The 11,009-nt window shown below is 39.2% G+C and overlaps 1 protein-coding gene across 1 annotated transcript in view; it reads right to left on the bottom strand.

The window, feature by feature from the left end:
- PPP4R4 (protein phosphatase 4, regulatory subunit 4) overlaps positions 1 to 11,009 on the bottom strand; it is a 99,049-nt gene that overhangs the window by 24,505 nt on the left and 63,535 nt on the right. Inside the window, exons 9-14 of the mRNA XM_006767956.2 lie at positions 7,839 to 7,961; positions 6,415 to 6,584; positions 5,602 to 5,721; positions 4,752 to 4,829; positions 3,691 to 3,774; positions 2,641 to 2,823 (exon numbers count right to left, since the gene is read on the bottom strand). Coding sequence (XP_006768019.2) covers positions 2,641 to 2,823; positions 3,691 to 3,774; positions 4,752 to 4,829; positions 5,602 to 5,721; positions 6,415 to 6,584; positions 7,839 to 7,961 — 758 coding nt within the window. The remainder of the gene's footprint in view (positions 1 to 2,640; positions 2,824 to 3,690; positions 3,775 to 4,751; positions 4,830 to 5,601; positions 5,722 to 6,414; positions 6,585 to 7,838; positions 7,962 to 11,009) is intronic.

Raw genomic sequence — 11,009 nt, 5'->3', positions numbered from 1 at the left:
AGAAAAAAGAAGAAAAAGGTAAAGATACAAATTATGAACAACAAATACACATCTATCAACAAGTGAATCTAAAAATCAAGTGAATAAATAATCTGATGAACAGAATAAACTGGTGAATATAATAGAATCAGGGACATAGAAAGGGAGTGGAATGAGAATTCTCACGGGCGGAGTGGTGTGGGGGGTGTGGGAAGAGACTTGACAAAAATTGTACAGCTATGGATGAGGACAGTGGGGGTGGGGGTAAGGGCAGAGGGTGGGGTGGGAACTATGGGGGGGAAAAAGAGGAACAACTGTAATAATCTGAATAAAGATTTAATTTTAAAAAAAGAATTATCAGTGGATGCAAAAACTAATGGGTAAAAGGCTAATGGGAAATTGGGTGTCAGCTTCAGATTACAATGCCAATCACAGGGAGAAAGCATAATTTCGAAGTGGACTAACAGAGCTGTTATCATCTGCACAGCCACCCTTAAGTCACGTATAGGGACAACCATCCAGATACAATGCAATATAAGTGCTATAGCACTTATGAAATATTTAGGTTAAGCCAAAAATGCTTAACCTAAAATTCAGCAAGCCCTTACATGTACCTTCCAGTTTATATGAAACATGAAAATAGATGAACAAATTAACCCTATGGAAAAGCAATCTAACAAACACAGAATTGAAATATTCCACAGGACAACTTAGTCTTCCCATATTCAACATCATGAACAAATAGGGAATGGTGGGCGGGGGCTGAGGGTAGGGGGAGGATCTGTTCTGGATTAAGAGATGTAACAACCAGAGGCAATAGCTAGACCTTCATTAGATCCTCCACATCCACATACTCCCTCGTTAGTGCTCAGGCCTCTGCACGAGGCACTCTTGATCAGAGGGCTTTTTCCTGCCATTATGTCCACAACAGCAGGCTGCTGCCCTCCTCACTCTTCCTGAAGCTTGCTCTGTAGTTCCTTATTGTACTTTCATCCTTGATGTGCTATATATGCGTGTGGTTGCTTATTGCCTGTCTCCAATAAAATGTAAGGTTCCACAAGAATAGGTCCTTTGTCTCTTCCATTCACTATTGTATTCCTAGCATCCAGAACAGTGTTAAATAAATGAATAATATTATGACCATTAGATGTAAAACTAAATGTACATTTTTCTTTTCTCCAGAGAATACTGAAACAGAAGGAGTGTCTTCTTTGGTCCTGAAAATTGTGCGGTAATAATCATGTATCTCTTTTTATGTGTGGAATTACCCTCCTTGTAAAAGAAAACAATAAAACAAATCTCTGAGGCTTAAAAGTATTTTGTTCACACTCTATGGCTATAAATCACTTCTCTTTCCTAGTAAGAGAAGCTAAAAATATGGAATAATTATGTAGTCTCAGTTTTCTAAATACAAACATGCCTACTGAGTAATTAAATTGAAATAAGAAGACCAAACTTCATAGCACTTTTCAGTACGTGCAGGTATATTTACTTATTTTATCATCTATCACTCTCCTCACCTCCCCCTCCTTAGAACACAAGCTCCATTAGAGCAGGACTCTGTCTGTCTTGGTCACTCCTGTATCCCCAACTCTTAGTGCCCGACACAGAGCAGGCACTCAGAAAAGTGAAATAGTCAGTTTTGCTCAATTTCATGTGAAGTCCAATGTGGTGCACGCATGCCCTGTCTTCTGACAAGGACATTATTGTTATCAAATCACCTCTCGCGGCTGTTCTATCTACAATGTGCCTTCATCCTCCACGCTTTGTTTCGATACATGAAATAAACTTGTAGAAGTGTTAGTTCATGAAACATATGCCTACAATTTTTTAACTTAGCTAGTAAATGATACCAATGTCATTTTTTTTAATCTTTGAAGCCAAAGCTAATTTGGATTTTTGAGATGGCTGCTAGATTTCATTCTCTCCCTTTCATTGAGAACAATGAGAATCTAAAGTACTTTTTTAACAGTTTCTAAGATGTATACATTACATGGAAATGCTTATACTTCAGAAGATGGTAGTAGGATGTCATATAAACTGGCCAGTGAACTGCGGGTTAAATAATCCCTGCTGGAATTCTTGTGAAAAAGGCAGACAACTTCGTCAATGGGGAAGTTTATGTACAACTCACCCCACTTTCTCTCACTACCCCTCCATCCCCCGCTTCTGATTCAAATTTTAAAGTTATCCCTGGAAGGGCACCCATGTTTTGGTATAAGCTTTGCCTGTTGCATGGCCACTCTTCAGGGACTATTTTTAAAAAGTAACCAGACTAACATTAAGGGGACTGAGGGAGCCTTGGCAAAATGGCAGGGTTAAGCAGGCCCTGAGGCCGCGACACATAAAGGTGCTCGTCAGAGCAGAAGGGGCACTTGCAGTGGAGGCCGCCCGCTCCCTCAGCCTCCCCTTGAGATAGACTGCATCCAGGCTGAGATGAGTGTATTTACCCTCTCCCTGGTGGCATGCAACCAGGGTGAGTGAAGGCGTTGCCTGCTCTCTCCTCTCCTGGTGGCAGAAGATGAGCAAGGGAGCCCGGTGGAGAAGCAACTGGGAAGAGACCCTCCTTCTGGCAGAATGGAATGAACTGGGGGCTGCACTGTCTCAAGAATGTAAAAAACTTGCCAGGAATCCCAAAGAAGATAAAGGGGTGCGGCTCACATTTGTCATCATGATTGTGAACATTCTTTGTAAGAAACGATAATAAATCTGGTCACTTGATATGATGTGTGGCAGACAGGCATATTTCTGCAGCAGCTTCTCATGGGTTCTCCATTTTAAAGAGGCTGCAGCTCGCTGTTCAGCAGCCGTGAGTGCTGGAATCAAGTCAGGCAGGGATGGCAGCTGAAACGGAAAACACCAAAAGAACCAGCGATAAATAAGTCAACTGCAGGATTCCGTCAGATGGGTCAGCTAACAACACACTGCGGAAGGCAGTTCATTTCAGAACATCGGAGGCATCTCAGTTGTCACAGGGAGATAATAATCTGATTAAATCAAATACTTAAAAAATATCCAAAAATAAAATTTATTAGTTGCTGGAAACAAAATTTTGAAATAGAGACTGGGACTCTCACAATCCTTCTAATTAAAGTTTATTCTATTTCACTGTCAGCCAACTTTGACTTTCTAAATTCCTACTCCTTTGTCCTTACAAGTTGTTATTTCTGGAATAATCTACACTAATAAAAGAGAAACATGGTAATTGACCTAAACAAAACCCCAGAAACCAGCTTTCAGCGAGCCGGGATCTCAGAGCTGGAGTTGATACAGAGTTTCGATTATAGAACCGAAACAAACCAGATACCTACTTTCAGCAGTGGAGGCCTGAGAGCTGGAGCCTCAGACCTAAAGCTGGCCCAGAATTAAAAAAAGAAAAAAGAAAAAAAGGAGCGGTTGGGAGCTTCCGTCAGCCCCAGCCTGAAAAGAGCCCTCAGCCCCTCACCCAGGCTGGCCAGACACCTCTAGTAATGTGAATAAAAAGTGAAAATATGAATGTAAACTCCAAGGACTATAAGTAAAGCCATGATAGTGTACGAATTGTAGAGGAAATTCAAGCTGCTCAGACTCCAACAGGCATTTACTGAGCACCTACTATGTGTCAAGCACTACTTAAATGTTTCCCACAAAGCCTTTCACTGACCCCTCACAACTCTGTAGAGAGAAATAGTACTTCACAGCATTCAGAAACTTTTTGACATAGGGGATTACCTTATTTTCTTGAATACTGCTTTCTCCACCCATAGACATAAGTTCCAGGATTTCTGGAAGATGATCTATAAGAGCATCTAGTACCTTTTAATAGAGATAATGATTATTCTTGTGGCAATTACAATGTTTTTCTAATCTTAGATTAGTTAACTCCACATGTCAATTCCTACACAGAAACAGTGCTATTTACCAAACAACATTTTGGAGGGTTCTATTTTCTTACTTTCCTTACCTCTTCTTGCTGGAGGGTCTTAGAGACATGATCAACTGCCTTGATCAAACTACCTATCACTATCACACTATCAAACTATACTAACCTATACTGCCTCTTAATATGTTTAAACAGTCTAGATCTGAGACAGCTACACATCAATCTGCTCAAACACGTTTGAAAAGCACCCCCAAGTGATGTGGAGTTGCATTGTAGCAAGCTAGTATCATTTAGGTGGATAGAATATATTAACTACTGCATCAAAATTAAGTATTTCAAAGCCTTCACAAGTATACTGCCCAAGTAATGCTGAGAGAAAAAGATATAAAATGTGATATAACATAGGGTTACAATTGTGTAAAATAAAAACCTTTATATAGAAAAAAAATGAAAAAATTTAACAAAATACTAATAGTGACTGGAACTAAAGGTACTCACTCTTTTAAAAGTTTGTCTACTTTTTGGCATTTCCAAAATTTTCCTGAACAAACCAATATATATGTATATAGAGGGTGTCCCCAAAAAATGTATACACACTTTGAATAATTATTAATTCCAATGGATTAAATCTGAAAAGAAAGAAACATGAATTGAGCTATCAGCTTTTAGTAGCGTATACATTTTGGGGGGAACACTATATACATATATATAATTATTTTAACTAAATATATTTTAAAACCTAATTTTTATAAGAGACCATCCCAACTTTCAGTCTCTGATACAATGGTACATGGATTCCAAGCTTCTGGGGCTGGTCAACTGAAAGGCCATGCAATTCCCAAGAAGTAGGGGGAAGGCACTGATGTATTCAGACTTAACATAAAACAAGTAAAACTCAAAAAGAAATTACCTCCAGTGATTCATCTTGTAATAATGTTATTAGTTCTTTGTGTATTAAATATACTCCAGAATTCAGAAGTTTAGACACCTAAAATGTAGCAATAAAGTCTCTCAGATTTGACTCTACTAGACATATAAAGGTTGTAATAACAATTCTTAAAATTACATCCCTGTTAGGTACTTCTAAAATGAGACTAGGTTAAAACATAAATACAACATTAGATTTCTAGAAAAGTTAGTTGCATACATGACTAGCTTTATAGTCTGCTAGAACATGCTGCAGTGTGCGAACATATGAGGGTGAGAAATGAACCTATGGATGGAAGTGCAGGAAACTGAGTGTATCAGAGTCATAACTTCGCTATCACAAGCACCAGAGAGCCCAGGGTGCCTCCCTGCACGGTGGGAAGCCTCAGAGCAGCCATCAGGTCCACCAGGGCTTCTCGGGTTTATGGGCATCCATCCCAGCTCAGAGCTTCTGAGAGAGGCAATTGCTACTGCAGGCCCACGACACAGGTAGGGACAGTGCCTACGCGAGCAAAAATAAAGGCTTTTCTATCAGAGACTTCAGTCAGCATGCGAGGGGTTGGGACAGTCTAGCCTAAAGTAAGCACTCATATAAATATATTGAATGAATGGATTAATAAATGATAAAAATATAATTTTTGTAAACCAATTTTATAAACATTCTAAGAAGATAATTAAGAAAATTTTTAAAAAGATTTAGGACTAGACTGTGAAAAAAATATATAGAGCTTATATTTTCTAATACATCTATAAATAGAAGTGTACAAAATACCAAATAATCATCTAGTTAATAGGTAGAATTAACAACAAATGTATCACTTCTTCAGACTTACTTCATAAAAGCAAATGGCAATAGTGTATCTGACGGGTACCTCAGGGTCATGACAAAGGCAAAAGAATGTAGAATAGAGTTCCAATTGGAAATTTTTAGGGTCAACAAAAACAATCATGGCCTGGTGGAGGTGGAGGGAGAGAAAAGCATGCATCAATACATAATATTCATTTCACTTAAATTGAGATCATGTCCTATGAATCATAATTTACTTAGAAATCATATTTGAAAGATCCAAATGTATGCATATAATTCTAATCCTATATAATAAAAGCCTAATATGCAAATTGTCCCCTCATTGGGAGGTCTACTGGGAGTTTGACCACTTGCTATGATGTGCGCTGACCAGCAGGGGGCCACGTGGAACATGGCAGGCGTCTGCGATGCAGCACTGTCAGTGGGCAGTGCTGGCAGTGGGCGTCACTGGAGGCGCTGCCGGCCCTGATGGGCCCCGACAAGAGCTGGACACGGTGGGATGGTGGAGCAGGTGAGGGGGCAGCGCCAGGCCAAGTCAGGGTGCCAGGCAGGGCTGTGGGGCTGTGAGGCTGGGGGTGCAAGCTGGACCTCAGCTCGTGCCCCCAACCTTGCAGCTCACCCTGAAGGACCCCACCCGTGCACAAATTCATGCACTGGGCCTCTAGTTTATACATAGTCAATGTAAATTACACCAATATTTACTAGGTACCTACTATATATACCAGATACAATGCTAAACAGCAGGTGTCAAATATGGCAATATTTTTAATGCTATCTATTAACATAATTTTAAGTAATAATCAAAATGTTTAATCAACACATATATATAATTTATTACCGGAAGGTTATAAGCACAGTTCTTCCGTACTGAAGTATATTTCTTCTCCTGCTCTAAGATTTGGGGTGGAATCTGGTTTTCATTATGTCCATTTTCTTGCTGCAAACCTAATGTACAAAGTTTCTTATAAAACTCCAAAAATCTCAAGTGTTGATCTGGAGTAAAAATTCCTAGAGAAATGTAAAACATTTGTTCAAGATTTTAATTAAAAATTAAAAAGATAAAAGCAAAGTACAATAAAAATTAGAACGAAGTATTTAAATAAATGGTTAGAGATCATAAATAACAGCAAGGAGGAAAAAGTAACTGTTATTAAGAAATCTAAAGGGTCTACTGTTTCACCTTATGTTGATTTTAATATTTTAATTTCAATAGCATAAACTATGTAATCCAAGAATTATGCCTGCATTAATTTCTGCAGCATATGTCACACTGCAGACCTAACAAGTCACTATAATAATAATAGTGTGACCATTATTGCTACTTACTTATGGTAAATATTCTAAATTGCCTGCTGAAAAGACATGTATATGTGCCTACAGAGGAGCTTGAAAATAAATCTGAAAGATAGCAAAATAAACTCAAAATATTATTTTTTCAAAATATTTTTATCGCCCTAACTGGTTTGGCTCAGTGGATAAGAGCATCAGCCTGCGGGCTCAAGGGTCCCAGGTTTGATTCTGGTCAAGGACATGTACCTTGGTTGTGGGCACATCCCCAGTGGGGGTGTGCAGGAGGCAGACGATCGATGTTTCTCTCTCATCGATGTTTCTAACTCTATATCCCTCTCCCTTCCTCTCTGAAAAAAAATCAATAAAATATATTTTTTAAAAATATTTTTATCAATAAACTGGTTCCACATTCATTAACTATGTTAGGGAGCTAGGAACTCAGTATGAATTCCAATATATTTTTCAACTACCCATTAAAAGCCTACAATCCACATAAAATGTTTTACTATGCTAGATGGTTATAACTTAATGATTACATTATTATAGTAAGCTAAGAACTGACTAATATATTCAAAGTGCCAAGAGTTATGGGTGTTATTCTACTTTCTAAGCTGAAAGTCTTATATTATACATTGAGACTTATTCAACAGATGATTAATAAGGGTATAACTATGTAACAATAGTTAATATGCCTGAGCTTTTTTTATCAGATACAAACTAACACATAAATATTCAGAAATTTAAAAGGCTACTCCTACTTCACTCTGTCACTGTTCTATCAAATCAGTTCTATTAGTAAAAAATGTTATTTCTAAATGTGTTCTAAATTATGCTACCAAAATTCTAAGATCTCTTAAGAGTTTACACACTTAAAGGGTAAATTTTACAACTGAATGGCTGAAGTTTAGTGACAAAGGTAGAAGAAAAAGGAAAAATTATCTATAACCTTGAAATTCTTAGGATACATCATACCGTATAGTCCATGGCATAGTTTTCCTAAATGGAAAGATAAGGAAATAAGAATTGATTCATCTGCTTTGAAAGATTTTTCACAAAATGATTTCACTAAGGGAAGTATAGTTTGACTTCTATCATCTGGAAAACAAACCGAAATAAAACATACTTTAGATCCATTGCTCACACTGCACATTTGGAAACTAATACATATACATAAATTCCAGAAAAAAATATTACTATGCTAGTCACACAGCAGTAAAAAATATCTGAAAATAATGAAGATGGCAGTGTATAGTGAAGAAAGGGTCAGAGGAGAATTGAAATTATCAAAAACTTTAATGCCAGGCTGAGGGAGTTACACTTTATATCGTGGGCCTTAGGGAATCCTTTATAATAAAAGGCTAATATGCAAATCAACTGAATAGCGGAACAACCAGTCGCTATGACGCACACCGACCACCAGGGGGCAGACTCTCAATGCAGGAGCTGCCCACTGATAGTCAGTGCCCTCCCACAGGGGAGCACCGCTCAGCCAGAAGCTGGGCTCACGGCTGGCAAGTGTAGCGGCAGTGGCAGGAGCCTCTCCCAACTCTGTGGCAGTGCTAAGGATGTCCGACTGACGGCTTAGGCCCGCTCCCCGTGAGCCTAAGCCAGTGGTTCTCAACCTATGGGTCGCGACCCCTTTGGGGGTCGAACGACCCTTTCACAGGGGTCGCTTAAGACCATCAGAAAACACATATATAATTACATATTGTTTTTGTGATTAATCACTATGCTTTAATTATATTCAATTTTTAACAATGAAATTGGGGGTCACCACAACATGAGGAACTGTATTAAAGGGTCACGGCATTAGGAAGGTTGAGAACCACTGGCCTAAGCCATCAGTTAGACATCCCCCAAGGGCTCCCAGACTGCAAGAGGGAACAGGCCAGGCTGAGGGACCCCACTTTCCAAGTGCACAAATCTCATACACCGGGCCTCTGCTAACATATAAAGTGATTACAAATTTAAAAGCTAAGATGATTGCAGTTTTGAGCCTGAATAATTAAAAGAATTCTAATATCACTAATACCAATACATGAGAAGCAGGCACAGAAAACCTTTCTGACTCTCTCTTGCATCCATCTCATGACTTTCTGCAGCTTTTTGATTGAAATTAAGTTAGCTTTATAGTATGTTCTGTACAGTGAATTTCTTCACTATTATTTCTTAGATAAGTCTTCTTTAAAATGCTGATTGATTTATTGAGTATGCCTGCTGAAGTCAAAAGTTTCTGATATATTAGTAATACTTAAGTCTTGATTCTAAATACTCTGAATTTCTCAGTTCTCTTAAACTTTCAGAAATAAATTACTATTTTATTAGGGGTCGGTCTGATGATATTAAGTAAAGTGCTATAACAGGCTTATTAGTATTATTGTTATTACTGTTACTAGAGGCTCGGTGCATGAATTCATGCAGCAGTGGGGTCCCTCGCCTGGCCTGCGGGATCGGGCCAAAACCAGCTCTCTGATATCCCCTGAGGGGTCCTGGATTGCAAGAGGGTTCAGGTCAGACTGAGGGACCCCACGGGTGCACAATCAGGGCTGGGGAGGGACGCGGGAGGTTGGCCAGCTGGGAAGGGCCAATGGGAGGGCTCCAGGGCATATCCGGCCTGTCTCGCTCAGTCCTGATTGACCAGACCCCAGAAGCAAGCTGCGTACTGGTCAAAGCTTCTACCCCCAGGTGGTCAATGCACATCATAGTGACTGGTCGACCAGTCAACTATCTGCCCCCTGGTGGTCAGTGTACATCATAGTGACCAGTTGAGTGGCCTTCGCATATCATTAGCATATTACGCTTTGATTGGTTGAACAGCCAACCAGACAACTGGACACTTAGCATATTAGGCTTTTATTATATAGGATTATAAACACATTTCAGTATCACCTATACTGTTTTAACTAAATGACATTCTTTAAACAAGCATTTATTTAATTTCTTACAGAACGAACATATTAAGTAACAAGATGAAAGATAAATGACCTCTGAACTTGAGAAAATGAGAGCAGCGAAGAAGCTAAAAATAAAGTATCATAAGATAGTGTGATCATAGTTTGCATAGTTGGTATAATGCAGGGGTCTGTTAACCTTTTTGGTAAACTTTCTAGGCTTTGCAGTTTATCTACAGAAACTACTCAACTCCGTCACTGTAGCACAAAATCAGCTACAGAGAATACATAAGCAGGAGGGCATGGCTATGCTCCAATATAAAGCCAGGTGATAACGGGAGTTGGCCTATAGGCCATAATTTGCCAACCCCCTGGTATAAGGGATTTGGAAAGATGTTAGAGGGGAAAATATATTAGAACTGGGCACTGGAGCAAGAGAAGTAGGCTAGGAGAAAAATAGAAGGGAGAAAAAACAGGTACAGAAAGAGCATGTGGAAAGGCTAAAGGTCTGAAAGAATTTGGTGTGCCAAGTGAGGAAATAAAGCCACGAATATAAGTTAGGCCCAAACTGCCAATCACCACGAGTGGGCCAGAGAAGGGGAAGAGATCAAAGATGATACCAATTTGCTAGTTTGGTTGCCTCGGGGTGCCCCATTATTAGGACAAGGAGATTCATTTTTTCAGTCATTCAATGTGCAGTGCAGTTTGTATGTCTCTGGCTCATCATACAGCCTAAATATTATTCTAAAACATTCATACATAATTATTGTCCACATTGCAATAATCTTTAAGAGACTCACAAATTCAGGTAAGCCCGGCCAGCGTGGCTCAGTTGAGCACTGAGCCATGAACCAGAAGGACATGCTCAGGCTGTGGGCTCAATCTCAGTGCAGAGTGTGCAGGAGGCAGCCGGTCGGTTGTCCTCTCTCTTCATTGATGTTTCCATCTCTCCCTCTCCCTCTCCCCATCTCTGAAATCAATTTTTAAAAAAATTTTGTAAAATTTTGTTAATCCAAGTCAATGTAATCATATAATTATGCAATAGAGTTTTATAGCAGAGTACTTGATATTTACCCCTGCAAATTTCATCCTACCAGAATGGTTAATGTTTACTGATAAACTGAAGTCCAGCATTAGTCAAGAGTCTAGTCATACACTCAGGAAGGAAGCTCATTGTCTTTGTGATTTAATTTGCACAACACTAAGAAATACCTCCTTACCCATTCCCATGTTAATGCCCCATTCCATTTTT

The sequence above is a fragment of the Myotis davidii genome, unplaced genomic scaffold, assembly GCF_000327345.1.
Source record: "Myotis davidii unplaced genomic scaffold, ASM32734v1 scaffold443, whole genome shotgun sequence".
Classification (NCBI taxonomy): Eukaryota; Metazoa; Chordata; class Mammalia; order Chiroptera; family Vespertilionidae; genus Myotis; species Myotis davidii.
This window is presented reverse-complemented; position numbering and strand designations above follow the sequence as displayed.